The 23,970-nt window shown below is 35.1% G+C and overlaps 3 protein-coding genes across 3 annotated transcripts in view; 2 read left to right on the forward strand and 1 right to left on the reverse strand.

Annotated features, from left to right (window-relative positions):
• The first annotated feature begins 4,548 nt into the window (after window positions 1-4,548).
• Window positions 4,549-6,635, forward strand: LOC115999209 (2-oxoglutarate-dependent dioxygenase DAO). The gene is made up of 2 exons (XM_031239020.1): window positions 4,549-5,460; window positions 6,023-6,635. Exons 1-2 carry the CDS (start codon window positions 4,651-4,653, stop codon window positions 6,296-6,298), a joined length of 1,086 nt encoding a protein of 361 aa, XP_031094880.1. The 5' UTR covers window positions 4,549-4,650; the 3' UTR covers window positions 6,299-6,635.
• Window positions 6,636-11,759: 5,124 nt separating this feature from the next.
• LOC115999208 (protein ESKIMO 1-like) lies at window positions 11,760-15,452 on the forward strand. Its single transcript, XM_031239019.1, has 5 exons — window positions 11,760-12,462; window positions 12,803-12,974; window positions 13,848-14,047; window positions 14,172-14,330; window positions 14,818-15,452. Exons 1-5 carry the CDS (start codon window positions 11,834-11,836, stop codon window positions 15,164-15,166), a joined length of 1,509 nt encoding a protein of 502 aa, XP_031094879.1. The 5' UTR covers window positions 11,760-11,833; the 3' UTR covers window positions 15,167-15,452.
• Window positions 15,453-16,042: 590 nt separating this feature from the next.
• Window positions 16,043-23,970, reverse strand: part of LOC115999114 (anaphase-promoting complex subunit 1) — a 19,396-nt gene continuing 11,468 nt past the window's right edge. The window contains exons 19-37 of the mRNA XM_031238883.1: window positions 23,415-23,486; window positions 22,468-22,539; window positions 21,648-21,741; window positions 21,497-21,579; window positions 21,291-21,347; window positions 21,110-21,187; window positions 20,828-20,949; window positions 20,582-20,742; window positions 20,056-20,132; window positions 19,596-19,709; window positions 19,415-19,516; window positions 19,178-19,318; window positions 17,968-18,141; window positions 17,746-17,809; window positions 17,505-17,644; window positions 17,278-17,423; window positions 17,075-17,153; window positions 16,805-16,903; window positions 16,043-16,697 (exon numbers count right to left, since the gene is read on the reverse strand). Of these exons, the coding sequence (XP_031094743.1) occupies window positions 16,314-16,697; window positions 16,805-16,903; window positions 17,075-17,153; window positions 17,278-17,423; window positions 17,505-17,644; window positions 17,746-17,809; window positions 17,968-18,141; window positions 19,178-19,318; window positions 19,415-19,516; window positions 19,596-19,709; window positions 20,056-20,132; window positions 20,582-20,742; window positions 20,828-20,949; window positions 21,110-21,187; window positions 21,291-21,347; window positions 21,497-21,579; window positions 21,648-21,741; window positions 22,468-22,539; window positions 23,415-23,486 (2,259 nt within the window). The 3' untranslated portion in view covers window positions 16,043-16,313. The remainder of the gene's footprint in view (window positions 16,698-16,804; window positions 16,904-17,074; window positions 17,154-17,277; window positions 17,424-17,504; window positions 17,645-17,745; window positions 17,810-17,967; window positions 18,142-19,177; window positions 19,319-19,414; window positions 19,517-19,595; window positions 19,710-20,055; window positions 20,133-20,581; window positions 20,743-20,827; window positions 20,950-21,109; window positions 21,188-21,290; window positions 21,348-21,496; window positions 21,580-21,647; window positions 21,742-22,467; window positions 22,540-23,414; window positions 23,487-23,970) is intronic.

Here is a 23,970-nt window from a genome sequence, read left to right on the forward strand (position 1 = left end):
TCTGGCCTCAATATAAAAAGATTTCATGATTTTGATATCAAAAGGCTTTCTAATCTTGATATCAACATACTTCCCGATCATCGCTACTAGACGTGTCAATTCTCCTCGTCATTTCACCAGCTGTCACATCAACAACTTACATGTATCATGACCAACTCAAGTGCCCAATTGATGGATGTTGTGTCAGCTTTGTCACTAACTTGTCATCATTTTATCGACTTGCCACTTAGTATAAAAAGAGTATCCCACTTAATGTAAAGGGGTTGATTCTTCACAACTTGCAATGTACCAACCTTAACTTCATAACCTCATATGGTTGGACATTTAGCTTCCCAACCTTATTACTACCTCTTACATTTACACTATATTTCAATATAACTAAGTGGGGTAGATCAAAATCCTTATACACAATGTTTATTTATGCTATATCAAATTTATATTTACATTTGTTGTACTTTTCAACAAATAAAATTTAACCAAACATTAAATTGAAATTTTTACTTTTAGTTAATGAGGGGTGTAAAGTTAGTTATTTTGGTATATTGTTATTCGCTTGATAAATATAGTGAATTTAGTCACGTTGAATTATTAGTTCTTTATTATGGTGTCTCCTTTTGATTCAATAATCATTTGAGTGATGAGGGAACTCACATTGAGAATAGAAACCAACAATCACTATTTGAGGATGTGCACGGTGTAAACTCTGCCTTGTGACCCCTTGTCCAGGGACGTATCCAGGAATTTGTTCCAGCAGGGGCGAAATATTAAAAAAAAAAAATACTTAAAGAAATATAATCATAAATATTGTTGGATATAAACGATAAATAAAACATATCAAAACTTTATAAAAATATTTATAACAAAATATGAAACATAATTAATTTATAAATTAATTCAAATAGAAAACAATTATATATTAAAAAATTCATAAAAGGTTTTTGAAGCAATAAGGGATATGAACCCCATAAGGCCATAACCTTTCTTAGAACAAGAATACATCTACCAACTAGTCAACCTAACATCTTGTGTATATTAATCTATTATATATATATATACCATAAAAAAAATCACTATAGAAGCTACAGGATTCGCATAAGCAATTGTGCATCCCATAGGATTCGAACACACAACCTTTGCTACAGCAAAACACAATTCTACCATCTTGTCTAGCTTACACTTTGTTTAATTTAGTGCATCTGTTTTTATATATTTATATCTAAAATAGGTATATATACACATATATACATACAAAGCTATATATGGGGTGGGGGTGGGGGTGGAGTGAGTGGGGGCAGGTGCCCCCACTGCCCCCAGGGCAGCTCCGTCACTGCCCTTGTCTACAAATGATCACAATGAAATAATTCAGTCTATGTTGCACATAACTAACTAACTCAAATCAATAAGATTAATAGATCATTTTGTTTGAGAGTCTAGACTTGTAAACTGGTAGATGACATAAATAATACACAGCTCAAGCGAGGCATTTGCAAAATGGGGGATTTAGTCAAAATAAAAATCACTCGTGAACGTGACCAAACATGCCTTGCAGATGCGTAGGGTGACTACTTTTTCTCTCCCTCTAATTTATAAATATCTAACAAAAATTCAAATTTAGATTTTACCATTGAGAGGGAGTAACTCTTTACATGATTACTCAACATTTGATTTGATTTGATAAGTGAGTTATGCGTAGATATGGTAGCTAGTAAGACACTATTTTGAGGATGTTTCAATAGCTCTTTAATTTGCCAATGATTAAAAGAAAAAGAATCTTGTTTTCCGGCTGAGATTGCAAAACAAAGAGACCTGGATGGCCTATCTAATTGAAATTCAGTGAGGGAAAAGAAGAAGACGAAAGCTAGGGCAGTCCTGCTGGCTTCACTGCATGCTTGCTTGTTTTGTTCGTATAATTCAGGGCCCACCTGACTAACTTTTGTACGCTTGTCTCTTTTTCATGGAGTGGTTATGTAACTATGTAAGTAGTAGCTTTCAGTAGGTTCATAATAATGGAGATGCGCCAGGTAAAAGTTTGTAGATAACATAGTGGTAATAATTTTTCTTTTCCGTTCTCAAAAAAAAAATTAATAATAATTTTTCTTTTCCTACACCATTCATAATAGTGGAGTCTTTTTTGTGAGTGTGATTAGGAGAGAGTACATGAGATGAAAGAGGAAAAAAAAAAGAAAAAAAAAAAGAAAAATATATATATTCTGATAACACAAAAAAATAAACAAAACAAAAACAAAAACAAAAACAAAAACAAAACGTTGATATAAAAGTTAAACTGGCCGCCAGCTGGTGGTCACTCTGACTCGCCCAGTAGGCGCATGTTCCCACTTGGGGCGCAAAGTGCGCCTCACTTGCACACTTCAATTCATTTTTTCTAATACCGTTTGTTTTTGCAGGAGTAACATTTGCATAAAATAATAGTCTTCACATCAGTTCAAACTTAACTGATGATTTTTCTTTACTAACATAGATCTCTAAAGAACCTCCATTGTAGATGCTCTTATACAATGGAAATAAACAAATTAATATCCGAAATAGATGCTAGTGCAATCATAAGAATGTGAATGAGATAATATATGTTTTTTAATTGATTTCATCCTATACAAATAAGAATAGTTGTGATAGAAATGTTTTAAATGACACCAAATATGTATGAGATGATGGATGTTTTTTTAAGTGAATTTATCCAATACAAATAAAAATAGTTGGGATCGAGAGACATCTTTTAAATGACACCATCTGTCCTGCCAACAAGGCAACAATAGCTTGTGACAAAAATGTGGAATTGTCCACCCAAGCACCCCTACATGATTGTGGAGAGCTGATGATGAGACTCGATTTTTTGTCTATTGTGACAAATTTTACCTATGTGATCAGTTGAGTTGTCCACGGGACCCTGTCAGTAATACCTCTCAAGGTCAATAGATGAGTTTTTGAAGAGATTTATGGGTGTCTTTGGTAACCCGAAAAATGATTTATGAAAATCATTTTCCGAATTTTGGGTGTTTGGCAACCTCCAAAAAATATGGTCAACGAAAAATGATTTCCGTTGACCACGGTAAATTGGTTCATTTTCCTGGAAAATGACATCTAGACAAAAAGTCCGGAAGTCATTTTCCGAAAACGAAAAATGGCTTTGTGCGAGAGAGGGACGGCTCAAGCCATCCCTCCCCAATCCGGCAGACTGGTTTCCAACTGCTCTGGTTTCCGCGGGAAACCAGACAATGAAGTTTTTTTATTTTTTTTTATTTTGTTTATCTTTGTTTTTAATTTTATTTATAATAAATATTATTAGTTTATATATTTTTATATTTTAAATAAAATAATAAAAATATATAATTATACATTTCTACTCATTTCCCGAAAAATGAACCAAACACACAAAGACAGTTTTCCATAATGCAATCAAGCACAGGGAATGAAATTATTTTTCGAAAAATGACTCATTTTCCATAAAATATTTTGCAGCAGTCATTTTTCTACTTTCCAAACACACTCTTAGTGGGCTTAATAAAAAAAAAGTTAATATAATAATTTGAGTGATTGTCACATGCAATGCACATGCCTATTGGGCTTCTTCACAATACACAACTTTTGCCTTTCTTTCTTTTCTTTATTTATTTATTTTTTTTTTGAAAAAAAAATACCTTGATACTTATATGTAAAATTCTAACTTGCTCTCTTATTTGTCCTATCAAATTCTCTATTCTTTTATATATGCCAACAGATCATGAAAAATCTCCATTGAGATTGCTTTCACAATATGAAGGCATTTGTAAAAATCTTCACTATTTTCATTCACAATGTCATCATGTTAGAAAATAAAAATTATTTTAAAAATCATTTTTTACTTCTTTATAAAGCATTTGATTGAACCAACATACACTCATCTGTCCCCTTTTTTCTTTTAATAAAAGACACATGAATTTCTTAAATAATTATAAGTGATGGTATATTTATTGTATAAAAAACATTAATAAAAAAATAATTGGTTTGATTTTGAAAAGTATTTGATTTGATTTTGTTCCCATTTAAAAGTATTTGATTTGATTTTGAATACAAATTTATTATTAAAAAAAATCAGTTTGCTTCTTTTAGAACCATTTGATCTAACCAACATTAAACTATTGTGTCTTTTTTAAAACACTAATTCTTTGTAGTGAGGAGGCAATGAAATGAGGAAGTATAATTTTAAATTAATAAAACAATATTTGGTTTAAATTAGGTAATAATTTTTAAATTATAAAGGTAATCAAATTACTTATGTTTTAAAAAATTCAATCAAACAATATGTGATCATACCAAATTGTAAATATCTCACATTATCACCAACATTCAGTACTTTTTTTTAGGTGAATGCTTTTTAGACTAAATTTGGCCCATCAAACTAATAATACAACGAAAATAATTGTAATTATGGTTAAGGGAATAAGGGGTAAAAATAAAATTAATTATTAATTGTTTATATGCTGAACAATTTTATATTTTTGGCTACATATACTCTATCCTCCTAGCGACCCAGCATATAATTCGTCATGAGTCTCCAAAAATTTCATCCCCGGCTTCTTTTATACCCGCAGCCAACCTCTCTTTCAGCTCGCTTTCCCCCTCAAACACGCACGTGACCTCAAATCAAAATTGATGGCCTCGTCATCAGCGCACGAGCAGCATCACCACCACCACCTCCGTACGCCGTACGGAACCACCGCTGCTCCGCCGCCAACTCCCTCATCGCAGCCCAACCTCTCATCCACCTCAGGACACGCCGACGCTCTCTCCCTTCTCCTCCACCGCCTCCCGCCTACTCTCTCCTTTCCCAGCCGCCTCTCCCCTCCGTCCAACAAAACCGCCGCCGTTCCTTCCGTCTCGCTATCGGAGCCCGCGGAGGTCCTCTCCGCCTGTAAACAGCTCGGATTCTTCCAGCTCAGTCGCCACGCCGTCGAATCGGAGCTAGCGAACTCGGCCGAGTCCGTGGCTCGCTCTCTCTTCGACCTGCCGCACGATCGAAAGGAAATGTTCTTCCCGAAAAACTGGCCGTTAGGTTTCGATTCCGAAGCCGACGACGACGATCACGGCGCCGGCGGCGCCGGCGAGTCGTTCTGCCTCGACTCGGCGTGTTCCGCCGAGGAAACCGAGTTGGACTTGAGTTCTCTCCGTGCGTTCACTCGCGAAATGGAAAAGATTGGGAAGGAGGTTACGGAAGCACTGGCTTCCATTGTCGGGTTCGATAACCCGGCCCGTGAAGACCCCACACGGGTCAGTCCATTATTGTGGATTTCCGACGGGTCTTCCGTCAGCACACCCGTTTTAACGGGTCGGATGTATCCATTTGTTATCGGGTTACAGTACCAAATAAGATGCCAGAAATACCATATGTTAACGGATTCGGGTTGGGTCTCTATATCCCCGGAGGTGGACTCTATTTTGGTCACCGTCGGCGACATTGCTCAGGTAAGAATATTTATTCTTTTTTTTTTTTAAATATAAATTTGGATCCTTTCCATTTTATATTTGGATTTTCAAGCCAACCCATATCTCAGGTTCCCATTTTGTGGGCCGGGTTAATTAAGAAATTTCAAACGTTGACTCAAATGGACCCCTCAAAACCTAACAAATGCAATGATATGCGGCTTTAAGTCCTTCATAATGTTGTGCTAGTATGACAAAATATTATATTTTAAGCTAGATTAGTTCGAGTGGGTGCATTTTTTTGGACCTTCCTTCATAAATGGAAGATTGGAAGGAGATTTTGACTTTGGTAGTTTTATTTTAATTTAATTAAAAAGATAACTTAAATTTAACTTAATCACCTTTAATTATATCAAAATAGTTTTTTTTAGTATTACTAACTGTATTATAATGTAGTATATATTCATACATATTTTCTCAACTTGTTATAGCATAAAAAGTTAATATCCTAGCTGGAGTTCAAGCGTGTGAGATTCCATTTGGAAGGCACAGAGGTGCCAATAACTATAAGTTGATATATAAGTTGTAATTAAATGAATGATAGGTATGGAGCAATGGGAAGGTACAGAAAGTGAGAGGAAGGACAGTCCCTGGAGGGGAGGATGGGTCACGCTGCATATCAATCACTCTTCTCATCACTCTCCCCCTCGACAGCATTGTCTCTCCTATGCTTCCCAACCCAGAAAAAGACGAGGAGCACGAAGAGGAGGATAGTAAAGAAGAAAGAATGTTCAATCCCTTCCAGTTCGAGGATTACGCCTGGAGAATCTACCATGAACGCCTTCTCCTTAAGGATCCTCTTCTCAGATACCGTCTCTGAAATCCTCCTTCATCGCCCAGATGAATGCCACGCACCCTCTTATTTATGTTTTATCATGACAGTGGTGACAATATTGTTGTTATGTTGTCGTACGTTTTTCTTCTTTCATTTTTTAATTTTTTCTGCTTGGCTTTAAATTAAATTAAAGTCATCATTAATGACCTTATGGTGATTACTGCAGTTTGCTTTTGTACTGTGTCTCCTTTAGCACTTTGTGATACTGGTGGGGTATTGGTATTACAGGCTACACCGTATTATGGCAGGTGAATTTTAGTTGTACCCACTTTTGATTATTATGTAACTATATTGTATGAAGATTTTTATCATTCTTGATTTTTTTTTCCTGTGCCATTGATTTTTCAGTATAAAAAATGAGCATCTAATAATATATTAAAAATGAACTTTTGGTAATACTAAAAATAAAGGTCCATAATATAATGATTGCTTATGACACTAGTTGTTAAGTAGAAGTTTATATAATCGTTATATCGTGGACCATGGTTCACAGTACATCTAATACACAGAATTTGACTTCATAATGCACATAATTAATGTTCATAATACACATACACATAAACACGATATAATGAACGTGAATTTTGTGCATTATGAACATGAATTCTGTGTATTATGTTAAATGTTTAATTCATGTTCATTATATTGTGTTATATTGTGTACGTATTATGCAACATGGATTCTGTATATTATGTGAAGTGTTTAACTCATGTTTATTGTCTATGTGTATTATGAACATGAATTCTGTATATTATGAAGTCAAATTCTGTGCATTGGACAAGGGTCCACAATAGACTGTGGACCCTGGTCCATGATATAAATTGCCAAGTATATAGGCTTCTATGAGTTCTATCATGCATTGGGTTCGTTTGACTAGTGGGTAAATGCAACCAAAGCCCAATTCAATTGCAACATACTCAATCCATGAGACCGGGGTGTATTTCTCTTGGTTTAGGGTGTTGTCTTTATCTTAATTGCAAATGTAATCGAGTTATGATGTTAGAATTTATTTTAACTTTTTTAATGATAATTGTATTGAGTGCAATTATGTATGATATGGTCAAAGATCGGTCAATAAAAATCATGAAAGAACAAGTATGAGAATTGAAAAATGAGAGAACAAATTAAAATTGTATAAGGTGACAGTACGTGTATTAAGTATCGAAAGTTCCTAATAATTACAGCATAACCATAAATTGACTCATTATAAACTATGACAATATTCTTCCTAAATATGGTAAGATTCCTCAAATCGTTCCTTCACAAAAATAAGAAAAACGCATCTCAAAATTTTGATTTGAATAGATTGAGGACGAGGACAATGCTAGGTGAGGTATGCATGTTTCGTGGGTCCTATAGCCCCAAGATTTATCAACTTACCGAGGATGAGGACAACCTCCTGATCCTTACCCATCATGTATATTTAATAGTATCATACTATCATATACCATTAGTATCGAAACTGATAATATCTTGTAGAATTGATGGATATACCATAGAGTAATGTTACATTCTTTTCTTGATTTCACCTCCTTACGTAATAATATTTGATTAATTAGTTTCTTTTATATTTAATCAATAAGTATATATAGTAGCTTTTTTTTTTTTTATATAATTTTTGGTGTGGTCAATCTATTTTATCGTAACTAATAAAAAAAAAAAGAATTTTATTGTCATATATCATGAGATGAAAGTAGTAGGAAAAAATATAATATTATTATACCATATTACCATGCATATTATACTCGATACACTTAGAGTAAAATACACTTTCTCTATGATGTTAATATGTTATACTAGCCAACTTAAGCTTTGCTTGTGAGAGCAAAAAAATCACAAATCCACATGCATTATATTCATCTCAATTATATTATTGCTTCTGCGCTGAGTTAGGTGTGACCAATTAATGCGTATGTAGTCTACACACAAACTTCCGCCAATTATATATATAGAGAGGTGATCAAATAAGTTCATACTGTTATATGAGTTCATCTGGACAGATCTGAGCTATTGAATACTTGAGATCAATGATTTAGTTTTTGCGAACGATACAAATGAAGTGCACAGTTACACCGTTGCCGTGCACAATTGCACAGTTAACCAAATCTAAATCATTGATCTCAAGTATTCAATGACCTAGATCTGTCCACATGAACTCATGAAAAAAGATGGACTCATAGAAACACCGGAGTATATTGAATATGAGTCTACACACAAACTTTGGCCGCCAATTAAGATCATCCCAAAAAGACAACTCCAATACTGTCTAGGATCACTCATTTGGTCATGCAGGTGCCGTAATTCTCTAGTTATTTAATTGTTTAAAAAAAGTAGCATTACATTAATAAAAATCCAAATACAATTATATATATATGCTTAAAGAGTAACATTATAACAGAGTAACAATATAAATGACTAGAATCATATTGAATTTAGGTATCATGTTTGGAACTCCTATATAGTGTCGGACATATATATATAATCATTAGATGATGCATCATCTGCTATGCTACGACAATAGCTCAATGGGTTGGCATTAATGATATCTTGTCATGCATGCCATTAGACTTGAGCTTCTAGATTTCATTGAGTTTATACATATTATATACGTCTCATATGTTACAAGAAGATAATAAGCGTTAGAGTTGAACAAGAGTACTATCTATGGGTTGTTATGCCGTGGACCTGGGTCTACATTCACATACACTATACTCTACATTCACAATTTGTAAACTCCACATTCACACATTATAGGATTATATGTTTAGTAACTATACCCTACATTCACATACACTATACTCTACATTCACAATTTGTAAGCTCCACATTCACACATTCAAAACTCTATATTCACAGGTCCTATACTCCACATCCACAACTTGAGAACTCCATATTCACACATTACAGGGCTACAAGTTGCTAGAACTTATTAACTCTATTACAGATTCACACATGCATAACTCTACATTCACGATTTCTATACTCCATATTCACAATTTGAAACCTCCACATTCACACATTTCTGGGCAACTCTACATTCACACAATCATAAATCTATATTCACGATTTCTATACTCTGCATTCACACTTTGAAACCTCTACATTCACACATTTTTGGACAATTCTATATTCAACAATATGTTTACTAAAAAAAAAAAAAAGGAAGAAGACAAAAAATGACGTAGTTTTGGACCCAAGTCCACCTTGCAAGGTGGACCTGGGTCCACAGCATAATTTGCCACTATCTATCTTTTGGGCTTGCACCTGGGTTCCTAAGTGGGTCGGGCTGGAGGGCAATGGCCTCTCAGTAATTTTGTAAATTATATTACAGGTTAGGGTTACAAATAAATATAAGATGTTTGTAACCCTAGATATATTATCATCACAATTAATAGACATAGGCACATTATCGAACCACGCAAATCTTCTTTATTTGTTTTTTTCTTTTTCTTTTTTTTTTTTTAAAAAAAATTTCTTGATCTAGTTTTCTCCAACATATTTGTTTGTTTATTAGACCAATCTACTACCTAATATTTCATCGCAGATATATATTATGAAGCCATATATAGATGAATTGGTGAATAAGGGTGCATCGAATTGAATCAACCTGGCATTGGTTGTGGCGTTGTGGGTGACAATGAAAGATCATTTAATCAGTTTAATTTCATTATGCTTAGGCTAAATTAATTAATCAATTAATTGACGAAACCTAATTTGCACCATATATTGCTTTAAACTTGGTCCAACTTTGTTTGTTGACAAGTTAATTAATTAAAAGACCTGGTATCATATGCTACGGTTTTTATTGGTGGTGCCATCCGTCTCGACAGTAACGTTTTTCTTGTAATGCCTTATTGTTAATTAACTACGTTAGTTTTTCACGTTCTTTTCATATTTAGTTGCTTAGCTTTGGCGTTTGGACCATATGATGTATCAAGAACATACCAACTTCGAACGCTACAACTGTACTTTAGCAACTATACCCTTTTTATTTATTTATTTTTTAAATGGTTATTGGTAAAGAATCTCAGAAATTTTCCATTTCTTTAAGGACACCCACGATAATCAAGATTAATTAATACACAACTATTTAATTTAAAATAAATTTTTTGTTACGTGGAAAACTCGCAACCACATACTTGAAGATGTGTATTAAGTTATTTGTTCATGTATAATAGCACGCAAATCACATAACCATATGGAGATGTGAATTCAACGTGTGATTTTCTAGTACATAAATTATACTTCACTTACTTGGACATCGTACCCTTTTTGAGGCCAAAAAATTGATATTTTTTTAATTAGTGGACGGTCAAATCAAGAACTCTTTAATTAATTGAGCTACTTTATAAGATTTTTTTTTGAGTAGTTCCCCATCGCGAGCCCTAACAATTCCTTTGGAATTTTGTGAAGGAGGTCAATCGCGAGATGGGTGATGCAAGGCGCGCTATATACTCCAAGGGCAACCTTACTCTATATAATTAAGTTGAGCAAGTGATATGAACATCATTACTATTTTCATTTTATTACACTCGTCACAACTAATGTTGGAATCCATTTTGTTTGAGATAACGTTTTTTAATTGGTTAACCGTATCACACACATCACATCAAATAAAAAACTCTTTGATTGAACAATTAAGAACTATAAGATATGATTTTGAATGAAATTTATCTTTTTTAAACATGTATTCCGCAGATTCTTCATAAAAAAATGTTGGAATCAATTCTCAAATTGGTAATACATGTATTTTGAGATTTTAGATACCATTTGACTTCCTAGTTTCAATATATTATAAACTCCCAACTGCCAATGTATCGGAACCATTATTTTTTTTACCGTACAATGTCGAAAACGACAGTCAACGGGATCAACTAACCTGCAACGCTTTAGATTCACTCCTCCATCCTCTTTTCTTTTCTGTAACTAATCCGTGATTCAGCAACCACAGTAGTTCAGAAGCAAAGAAATTAATACCTTTACTCATTCGAGATTAGTTCGTTGGTGAAAACTCTGGACTACACAAAAAAATAAAAAATAAAAGAAATTAATACAGTTACAAGCTAAGTTTGACGCATCTTGAGAACAATTTATTAACTTTTATTGTTTAGATCGATCAATTATAAACAACTTAGACTGATTTATTTATCTTTTTGTAGTTTTTTACCAGTTAGATTCATGAAGCGAGATAAGATTTACCCTCCTGTACACTTTCGGATAGTATATGAAGTTTAATTTCCCTTATATTGCTCAAAAAATATTTTTAAAAAAATTAAAATAAAAATCTCAAAGTTCAAGAGAAAGACAATAACCCTTAAACCACTCAGAACCAGAATAGTCCCCTGCAGAAAACGCCATCTCACCAAATCTCCGTTAAACCAAACGGAGAAGAAATAATATAAAGATGTCAGTTCAAACTATATATGTCAGTCTCTTCAGGTTCTGTTCGCTCCATAATTTCGACCGTTTCCTGTCTTATCCGTTACCGTCTCCTCCCACACCCCCCGCCCTTCAATTCTCATGCATCCCTTTCAAGGCGGCCGGAAAACGCTCTTCAACATGAAGGGCGGCGGCCGGAAGAACGGCAACCTGTACGTCTTCGCGGTGGTTTTCTCCGTTTTCGTCTTCGGGTGTTTCATGTACAACGAGGACGTCAAATCCATCGCCGAGTTCCCAATCTCCGCCCACAAAAGCGGCGAGCCGGAGCCGGAAATTCAAGAAACAACAGCCACCCTGCCGGTACCGGAAAACGTCACGAAGGTTCCGGCCGGTGATGACCTGCCGGACAGCAGCAGATCGCTTTCCTCCGTGACGGAGATCGGTCACCGCCGGACGGATGAGGAAACGGAGGGAGAGAAGATTGAACTTCCCGCCGGCGATCAAGAACAAGGCAGAGAAGACGGTGACGACGATGAACGAAAACAAGACGGAGAAGAAGAGGAAGTAGAAGAAGAAGAAAGCATTGAATTGCCGCCGGAAAGTTGCGATCTTTACACCGGAGAATGGGTGTTTGATAACGGAACTCACCCTTTGTACAAAGAGGCGGAATGCGAGTTTCTTACGGCGCAAGTGACCTGCATGAGAAACGGCAGAAGAGACTCCATGTATCAGAACTGGAGATGGCAGCCCAGAGATTGCTCTTTACCCAAGTAATCAATACAACCTTAATATTCATCTTTCTTAGTAAATTCTTGTCTACAAAAGTTGAAATTTTCTGGCCCCAAAATCCCGGCCTTATTCCAACCTAACAGAATAGTGAAGGGTAAATCACCTAACTCATCAGCAGTCCATTAGGGAGGACTAGTGTCTAATGCTCACAGTGAGCCTACCACATTAGGTGTAACTTCTACAGTGTTATAGGGCTCGATCCTGTCCATAATTTACACTTAGGAACCAATTGAATTGTGAATGCAGACTCTTTTTTAGCAAATTTGTTGATTTTACATCATTAAATATAAATATAACCTGGGGTTTTGGTTTCATCATCAGGTTTAAACCAAAACTGTTGCTGGAGAAGCTGAGGAACAAGAGATTGATGTTTGTGGGGGATTCATTGAACAGAAACCAATGGGAATCAATGGTTTGTTTGGTTCAATCTGTTGCTCCTCCAGGGAGGAAAAGCCTCAACAAGACTGGTTCTTTATCCGTTTTCAGAATTGAGGTCATTTTCTTCTCTAATTATTATACATATCACCACAGGAAAAAAAAAAAAAAATCAAATTTAAATCCGTAAGTTTTACCCATAAATTTCCCTTGATAAAACACTTAAATCAAATATTAAGTATATTATTAATGTTTGATTGTTTTCTTATATATAGCGTATATATATAGGTTTACTAATTCAAGTTAGAGATTTATTGTACTTTATTGACTGTACGTTTTAATACCTAGGATTTGACAGTTTCAATGATGCCATAAACCTCACAGCAAGAATTTTTCCATTTATATTGTATAGGTAGAACATCCAATTTAATATATACTCCGTAACATATAAAATTGCTTAGTTTGTATAATATAATGTTGCTTGCATGTTTTAATTTGTTTAAGTTATTTAATCTTTAACCTAATTATTGGGTTAAGTGGTTGAATTGGTTGACCAGCAAGATTCTTTGAGTGGGTGGACTACCATTTGGATGTGTAAGAAATCAAAATAAAATTTTGTTGCACACTTGCACCCTCTCTGTCGAACCTACACACAATCTTTTTAGTTGTCAGCTATTACATAGGAGTGAAATTTAATATACACTTTTTAAGTAGTACGTAATTGTGGGTTTCACTTGTTACTCCAAAAAATCAAAATAAAAAATTAGTTTTACCTTTGATTTACGGGAAAACATGAAGCCGCTATCCGAGAAACGCGATTCAGATGAAACTGGTCTTATGACCCTAAGTTGTCCACTTGCCTATAGTGGACCCAACTCAAACTAAGAAAACCAATAAACAACTCTTAGGATGAATTAAACTTAGAATTTTGTGATTACCAAGTTAATTTTCGGACTATAAATAGTTATAATATATGTATTAAATGTTGTAGGATTATAATGCTACGGTGGAGTTTTATTGGGCCCCATTTTTGGTGGAGTCGAATTCGGATGATCCGACTATGCATAGCATATTGAACCGGATTATCATGCCCAAGTCCATCAAGAAACATGGCAAGAACTGGAAAAATGTGGACTATCTCATCTTCAACACATACATTTGGTGGATGAACACTTTCACCATGAAAGTTCTGTAAGTTTTTTTTTTTTTTTTCTATTTTTTTAATCCTTAAATTTTTAAGTTAACAAAATAAAATAAAAGTAATTGAACCGAATTTTGGTTTTTAATTTGTTGTGAACCGGGTTTGGTCCAACAGGCGTGGGTCGTTTGATGAAGGCGCGACGGAATATGATGAGGTTGAGCGGCCTGTAGCTTACAGGAGGGTGTTGAGCACTTGGTCTAAGTGGGTCGACAAAAATGTGGACCCCAACCGGACCCAAGTCTTCTTCATGAGCATGTCTCCTCTTCATATCAAGTAAGCTGCACCACCTCTCTTTTCTCATCAGACCGGTCTATAACCCGTGTGAGCTTTCTATTGACTTTCTTAATTTAAGTCAAGTAGCTATAAAAAATTTAGATTGATTTGTTTCTTTGTGGCCACAAGGCGGGCTTCACCTGAAACCTACTCTCGATAGGTTTCTTGTAAATCACAACGTTACTCTTTTCTTAGATGACAAGGAAAACTCGTAGAGTCGTAGTCAATACATGATGATGTATACTGGGTAAATCTCGCATTATAATTCTAGCCGACAAAGGACCATAAGAAGGTAATTTAACCTAATTGAATGGTTTAAACCGAAAAGACCAATATATTGTTCCCACCGAGAATCGGACTTGAAATATTGTGATTACTAAACCAAAAATTTGACCAATTTGGCTAGATTATTGTCCCCTTCTCATACAAATTTCTTAATTGATGATGTTATTAAGTTTGATTTATTGTTATATGATTGTGCAAATAGGAGTTTGGATTGGGAAAACCCAAATGGGATAAAATGTGCGAAGGAAATCACCCCAATTCTCAACACATCAATGCCCTTGAATGTTGGCACGGACTATAGGCTATTCTCCATAGCATCAAACATAACAGGCACCATGAAAAAGCCAGTTCACTTCATTAACATCACCAAACTCTCCGAGTACAGAAAAGATGCACACACCTCAGTCCACACCATCCGCCAAGGCAAAATGCTAACCCCCGAGCAGCAGGCCGATCCAAACACCTACGCCGATTGCATTCACTGGTGCCTCCCTGGACTGCCCGACACATGGAACGAATTTCTATACTCACATATTATTTCCCGTTCATGATACGTGACGCAATTTATTTTACCGTTTCTCATAAGTTTAATTTTGTTGGTAGAATGTAGAGTTCAATTTCTTCCTTGTATAAGTATATAGTTTGGGTTTTATTGTTTAATTAGTTGCTGGTTACCAATTTACCTTGTCTGTACTGTTGTTTAGGGTGGTGCCTTCCTATTTTATTTTTTCAGGAATGTGTCAGTTTATGGACATATATGATGTATGACACATTGTAAAATGAATTTTGCATTGACGAAAAGAAATTTAATAAACACCAATTTTTCTTATGATTGTAGATGATTATAGTCATGATTTGAGTTTTTGTTTTTTTTTTTTTTTTTTTAAATAAAATGTAGCATAAAGTAAAAGCTTTGGACAGGGTAAATTGAATCAGTTTAATGCTTCAAAAAGGAAATGAGCATTACTTCATGTATTAGCACATTTTCAATGTATAGTTCGGAAGTATGCCTACCTCAGCTACTATTGCTAACCAGACCCAATTTGACGTATGACACATTGTAAAATAAATTTTGCTTTGATGAAAAGACATAATAAACAAAGAATTATTTTAATAAAATCTTATTCTTTAACAATATTCACATTAAACTCAATTTGAATCTTCTAAATGAAAACTTAAAGCAGTCAAACAATCCATCTATAACTCGAGTATAATACGAGGGGTATCACCAAATTTTTATGATTTTAGACTATGACAAGTCGAATCTTTAATTAATGAAATCAAAAATTCAACTCATTAATCAAATATCCGACCCGTCTCACAAATTGAAAAACATGAAACAGTTTCACACAAGTGTTATTAAAAATGAAAAATCCAAAAATATTTATTAAAAAACAAACAAACAAACACTTTCACATGCACCCCTATAAAAATAATACAACACTGAGTTAAATCACTCAGTCATTAAATTAACATCACATCTACCCCAGTAGTTAACTGAGAAATCATTTTGTAAACAGCTGGTGACACCTAATCTTCTCTTACACTGCTTAAAATGAATCTTAAATTTAGTCAGGACATTTCCACCTTCCTATATTACCCTTATTTGTCATTTTACACTTCCTAATTTACAAGTCAGGATTCACTATGTAGAAAAAAATATTACATCACACTAAGCTTAGGCTTAACATTCGGCCCCTAAGAGAAACACATGCTACTATTTATCTCACCAAGTGCAGAAACATTTGTTCTCGGAAATAACAAATGCAATAAGGGAATGGATGAGGGCATACCCAAGGCATTTATTTTCTCCTTGGCTCTTCTAAGTTCATATGGTGATGGCACTCCATACCATTGGAGATACCAAGAAAGATGAGTTGAAGCCTGCCCTCCTAGGGAATCATCGGATGGCCATCTACCTGATTTCATATAATCGGAAAGATTGCGTTGCAACTCCGGTGAGGAACCGAGAATCTCTTCCACCCGCTTCTTGACTGAACCGAGGAAAGTTGTTTGCAAGATGCCGCCTTTTGATGTGGTTAATATTTTACTCATCAAGGACTCGCCATACGATAGAGCAAGCTTCATTGGGGAAGACCAAAAAGGAAAGAACACAAGAGAGGCAAACTGTCAAATGTTAAATATGTAGCCCAACACTATCAATGAGAAGATGTACAAACAGAACATACCTTTAGACTATAGAGGAAAATTGAATCGTCTAAACTACTGGCACCAGCAGTAACTTGTTCTGCCATGGACTCGATTGTAGTGTACAAGGACAGGTACACCTGCGAGTTTCACAGTACCAGAAATTTGTACCAAATAAGATTGAAATAGCATTCCAGTAAGAACAAAATAACATCAGGAAGACATTTGAGTGATGTATTACTGCATTTATAAGCAAGAAATTCAGGCTATGCTGGTGTGCATCCTAATCACATAGGGCAGTCATAAGTTACCTGTAAAAGGGCTGGCCTGTCCTTACTCACACACTCAAACAGCACCTGCAAACAATACTCGTGGAAGGCAATTCCATACCTAAAGATATATTAAACAAGTTGCCACTAATCAGAAATATTCAATTTCATTCATATTTTTTAATTCTCAATAGGCTATTAAGCAAAATTGTGAAATAAGATAAACAGTGACGGGATTTGCATACCTGGTATTCCAGGAAGGATTACAGCATAGTTGAGCAAAGGCAGTTAAGCTTGGATCAGATGAGAATGCACTAACCAACTGATCTACAGTGATACCAGCTATAGACTTGGAACTTGCAGAAGCTCTCAAGTGTGTAAGACCAAAAACCTGGAGCAAAGAGATCTAATTTGATTAAAATAATCGATGCAAAGTATGAAAGATCAAAAGATCCTTAAATGAAGCACCAACTTTATGCATTGCCCGTGATAACAGTGATTGACATCCTATAGGATCATCAACATATGAACAAGCTCCTACTTTTCTCTTCACATAGAGTACACCAGAATTGAAGGGGTCACTCTTGTCCCCCAAAATCCACCATGGTTTTTCTGTACAAGAGTTATTGTTAATGTTGGCAGATATAGGAATATATATATAGCAACATTTTTAAACATCGTTGAGAAGCATTAACCACCATCAGTAAATCTACCTTCTGGAGTGAGCTCCATGACTTGAGGCCAGTATCGCGGACCACAAATACGAACAGCCTTCAACTGCAGTCCATGTTAGAGAACCTATTTAATCCTACTCTATTGTGATTTGAATACAAAGATAATACTAGAACAAAAAATAAATTTTAAAAAATGGCAATATCCTGCATTAATGCAGTTAATTTCTTGAACCCTTGAACACAGAAACAACCAAAACTTACAATGGAACGCTCAGGAAGAATGCAAGGAGTGATTTCACAGAAACTGGTTTCTGCATAGTTTTCAGTTTCCTTAATAGTAACTTCAAGTGGTACATAGACAGGCAAACCAGTGTCAACATCGACTGTCTGAACCCAACGAGCTTCAGTTGCTAGGACATATAAATGTCGGAATGCCTGTAATGATGCTTGCCTTAGCTTATAAAACATCCCAAGATAATCAATAATGATGCAGTTGAGCAGAATGCTAGGGCTATTTATACTTTTTTAACTGATAATCATAACATTTCCAGTTCAATTATACATGTGGATGGCAGTCCTGTAGTGTGGGGCATATTTTTCTCGTTTGATACAGGAATTTTGTCATTTTTAAATCTCTTGAAATTAACCTATATTCTGTTAACACATCAAAGTGGCTCTTCCAAGCTTGTGATGTTGGGAAACATTTTCCTTCAAAAAACAGTAATTTTTAAAAAAAATTAAAAACTAAAAAATTGCATCAATGAGTTTAGCATGTGTACCTAATCTTAACATACGAGCATCTAAGGTAGAGACAGGAAACATGCAGTACAACTTAAGGCCAGTATAGTAAACAGAAAATGTTTTGCATTTTCCATCTCCTGTTTATCAAAATTTTCCCAAGTATATGTTCCATCAGAAAGCTAAAAAAAAAAGTGTTTAAGTTCAACTATTTTACAATTTATAAAATACAAAATTATTTGAACTCCAATTGTTTGTTTTTGTCCAACAGTTTTAGTGACCGTCAGTAGTATATTAACCTCTGATGGGAAGTCAGTTGTGTTTTGGCAGCTAAGTTGATGAGATAGTGTGTATTAAAAGCTACACTGAAGTATGAGAGTTTTAGTTTCTTGAAAGCTATGCCAGTCATGAAAGTTGCCGGATGAATTTTGCATAAATGGATAGTCTTCACATACACTAGTATTTCGTGTATATGACCTTCAGAAAAAAAGTAAATGAAGTGATTGAATTCAGCCACAACAAACATGAAGCTCTTATATTTCTAGTTTAAGATTAGTCCCTTGTATTAAAGGGTAAATCCTATCCACCAGAAAGAATCATAACGTATTAATCTATTATACATATCCCTTGCCCAATTCATATTAGTGATCAACACCTCACTGAAGTAATGCACAATACATAGTAAAATATGATTTATGTTCCAGAATACAAGGTATGGCACTTTTGCAGTTACCTGAAGGTGGCACCGGTTGTCATTAGGTCCATTTGGCAATCGTGGATAAAGTGTTATTAGCAAAGCAGCAATAGAACTATTGCTGGTTGAGAAGGTCTGCTTTCCACCTCCAAGAAACAGAAATCCAATTGCTAAGCTTACCTGAAATGAAGATCCATGTAATGAAAGGAGAGGGAGAAGCACTAGCGTTGTCTCCTAAACCTAGTCGAACTATAACAAGATGGCAGGAGTACTTACACACATTTGAATACCATAACTTGAGTGCCCATCAACAGAATTTCGACAGCGTAGAAATTTCAACAATCTGAATGTCTGCAGATGCCCAGAACCAGCCATAACCTGTCAACACAAAAATCTATCTTAGAATGTTTTTCAATAGATGATGCTAAAAGAACTAGCATATAAAATAAATTTTTACCACACATAGGGAAAGAACAACAAGGTGAAGGCATGTTTCAAGTGTCCCACGATCAACATACTTACATAGCCCTTTTGGGAGGGTATGAGCACTTGTAAAAGAAACAGGCTTTATCTGCACATGGAGAAGTAGAATATGAATTGTGTTCAACTTCACTAAAAGCTTAAGATGTTCAATATGGTAACCTTTAAATACTTTAGTTATTATCCTCAACCCACCCCACCATCTTGGGGCCAGATTTTATAACGGGCCAAACAAGGAGAAATATTTTGCTAACAGGTGGCAAGTGGGAGAACCTAGTACCTCCAAGGCTCTACCTGATATAATACTACATTGAATCATGTGCTCCACCTCAACTAACAACTTAAGCTTAGGCATTGTAACATTTACTTTATATTCATTTTTATTATCCTCAATAATGCTGAATACAAATCCAGAAGCATCAATTTAAAGGACAGACCTCGTTAATGAAATACACAGCGTACTTGTAGAGCAGCTCCTGACAATTACCGTCTCTTGTGCCAGCAAATCTCAACCCTGTGAGCATCATCAAATGTTCGGTTGAGGTCCAAGCAATGCACCAAAGAAATGTATTGAAAAATAAAAAATATAAGCAGTCCACTACTAAATGCCATTATACCTACTAAGAGCCATTAATTTATGATGAATCAAGATAGTTATAACTTATAAGCACCACTTAAAATCACTAGCTACGTAGATATCATACAAAACCTATGGCATATATGTTAGAAGTTCAAAGCTAGAATTCAGAACCCTTGACCATTAAGAAATGGTGGTGATGCATCATGCATTCACAAGAAAGAATGCTATATTGTGAATTTTTTGTGTCCAAATTACTTTTGACTGACTGACTGATATAACTACCTATATTTCATAAAGCATGAAACCATTTTCAAATCCAAAAGACGTACCAAAAGGCAAATTATACACTCACCAAACAGTATTAATTCCATAAAACAACTCACCAAGAGAAATACATGCTCCAACCACAATGTTGATATATGCTCTAACAAATGCTTCGGCATCAACCTCATCCAAGTTATCCATATCATCTCCAAGGCCCGATATACCATGTTGAACAACTTGTGGAATTTGTGACTGAATCCATTCTTCAGATGGATGAACTCTGCCAAATACAAATAGACTGTGAAAAACTTAAGAACCAACTAACGAACCTATTTACGACTGATATCTTATGGATTCAATTTAACCTGCTCCACATGATCAAATTCCGAGCAATAATGCGTAGCATTATGAAGTCTGGTCGCACATACTGTAGATCAAAGCGTGTCTGTGGAATAGATAACCTTGAGAATATCATCTCTGATTCAGTCTGTAAATGATAAAGGTGGCCAAATGAATGAGTTTTAAAGAATAGGTAGGAAAAGAGATATATCATGAAATAACTATACAGAAGTATATCAAAGGAGAAGTGGAGAACATCTCAAATTTATAAAATAAAAAAATAAGAACAAAACAAAAACAGAGGTTACCTTCAAATAGATGAGAGCTAGAGCAACTATGGCTCCAGGAGCAGTAACATCAATGTTGATCAATGAGCCATCCATTACCTAAAACAGTAAAAGCAGCAATTCTAATTTAGATGTTGAGTTCAAAAAACAAGGTGGGCAATTCACAATTAATCAATTATACGTAATTTTAAGATTAGACAACCTGCCCTGCACTCCGGCTGTGCTCATCAACTGATGGTGTGAGTAATGAGTACCTCTCCTGAGAAGGTATGGATAAGAAAATAATTCAGAGATTGAAAAAAAACAAACAAACAAACAAACAAATATTTTTGGTCAGTAATCAGTATTATAATAATTATTATATCATTTTATTGTAATCCATTGAAGAAAAAAGGCAACAGCATGTACATTTGGATGATTGCTACCACCAATATATTGAAACAATCGATCTACCAGTGCGTCTATGAAGCCAAGGGCATCTTCTCCACAACCTTAAGACAAAAACAAAAGTTAGACACGAACGCAAATCCTTAAGTGGTAATTAAAATGAGAATCATACCCAATGCAACAAGTCCCAATGAAAGCCCGGCTGAAAGTGCATAACCCTCCCTCTCAAGTACATTATCCCCTCCACTTCTACGGCCTATTTCACCCTGCATACCAATTAGTAGTAAAATGTAATTTGCGGAATAATCACATCACAACCCATTACTATTGAAGCATTCCCTCCACCCCATTTTATGTGTGATTCAAACAAGAGCTAATTCAACTCCCTTTCTACTAAAATTTTTGTACTAATTAACTTAATATCTGCAAATATGTGTGTGTAGAAGCTATCTTATAAAATAAAAATAAAAAATTAAATAAATGGAAGCTTTTTAAACTGTATTAAAATATTGAAGAAAAAAGTGAGCAAAGAACTATAGGTTTGACCCTTAATTAGTCAAGTGGACACTCCAACGATGAGGGAATATCTCTGAGTAAGCCACCAAGTACCCCTGTGAGCACATACTAGACCTTATGTCTCAAAACAAATTCCATGAATCCCCATACAAACTCTCTGAATAACAAAATAAGAAACTGGAAAAAGTAATATTGCAAAGTGGATAAAATCATTTCTCTTTTAACATGAGTTTGCAAGATCAAGAAGGAACAGAACAGTTCTCTCTTTGTGTCTCTTTTCCCAGGGAATAAAAACTGAAGACGACAAGAGAACTGATAACTTGCTAACCACTCTGATTATTGCATTAACCAACAGCTTGAAATTTTGACAATAGTTATAGCTGAATCTCAAAAACATAAAACATCCTAATAATTTGACATACTAGTGAACTTCAAACATGCAGACAGAAGCTTTCAAATATTAAAGTGCAAAGTACCAGAAGAAACTTCATAGTTTGAGGATGGGCTGATCCCTCATACAGAAGGCCAAGAGACATGAGTGCTGCTGACTGCCAAGTGTATAAAACAACATTTGTAAGTAAAAAGTTCTCATCCAAAAGCAACAAATATCTTAAAACATGACAGTAGACAATTAGAATTTTATTTGGAAATCAGTCCACAACTATTATGCCCAATCCTATCTTAAAAAGCTTTTTAATACTGAAAAAAATTAATTAATCTTCATATTGTGGCTGATCAAGAAAGATTTTGTTTGTGCTTGGTTTTAGATGGTGGGAGCAACTGTCTTTATTATATGCTCCATGGGACTTTGCTTTTCTTAGTGACTTCAAATTGATATTAGGTTACAGGTTTTGCAATTCAATATTAATGGTTGTTTTGATGTTCATAGGGATGGCAATTTTTATCTGACCCACAAGTATTCACCTGCATCCAATTCATGTGGGTTAGGGGTAGGTGCCAAAATTTTCAGTCACCCCAGGTGCAAATTTAAAAACACCACTCGTCTATTACTTGACCTGACCAGCTATTAGTAATTAATTTTAAGAGGTCAAAATGGTTTCCACTTTGTTATACACTTATCCACAGGTCTCTAAGCCTAATCTTATATAAGAGAATTAGGAACCAGAATTGAAACTTTCTCTATAATATGGGGCTTAGAGGCCCATATGCAACCAAGTGAAAATTGAATTCATTCATAAATAAGTGTACAATATATTACTTTTTTGGTACATCTAGGGATTGAACCTGTGTGATAGTTCTAATTCAAACCACAAATAGTAAAAAGGTGGATAAAAGCAGAAAGTGGGCTGGATTTAGGAAGTGGGCGAACTTTTGCTATTGATCTGCTTAGACGGTTAGTACAAGATATTAGAGTCTTAGAGATGCTAGAATGGTGAATGTCTACAACAAATAATATAGTTACCTGCAGTAGTGTTGGTAGTTCAAATTCAGGATACGAAGGTGGATGGCGTGCTGGTAGGTGTACATAAAGTGACTGCAAAGCAATAAGATTAGTATCATAAATCTTTAACAGCAAAGGATATTTCCACTAATAAGTAGATAAGAGACCACTGATACACAAGAGGATTCTGATGATAACAAAGAGCAAAGGGGATTCCGACCCTGATTCCAAATTGTACGTTAGAATAAAAACAGTGCACATCTGCAATGCCACATTTATGTGAACATTTCACATTTTTGTCCTCCCAGACAGCATCAGCATTAGATAATGCATAAAATGACTCACTCAGAGTCATAGCCCCACCTAGAAGATCTAATATTTGTGGTCTGCTGCTCAGTGCTCACAGCCTTTTACAATTACTTCATCACCTAGACTAATTGATTGCAATGTAAATGTTTCTAAGATCAGAATTATAATGCAATAGGTCATTTTAGAGTCATTATAAATCCCAAGATTGGAATTATGATAAGTTAATATCACTCTTATTGTTCCTTCATACCCCCCCCCCCCCCCCCCC

Source organism: Ipomoea triloba, chromosome 12 (genome assembly GCF_003576645.1).
Source record: "Ipomoea triloba cultivar NCNSP0323 chromosome 12, ASM357664v1".
Lineage (NCBI taxonomy): Eukaryota > Viridiplantae > Streptophyta > Magnoliopsida > Solanales > Convolvulaceae > Ipomoea > Ipomoea triloba.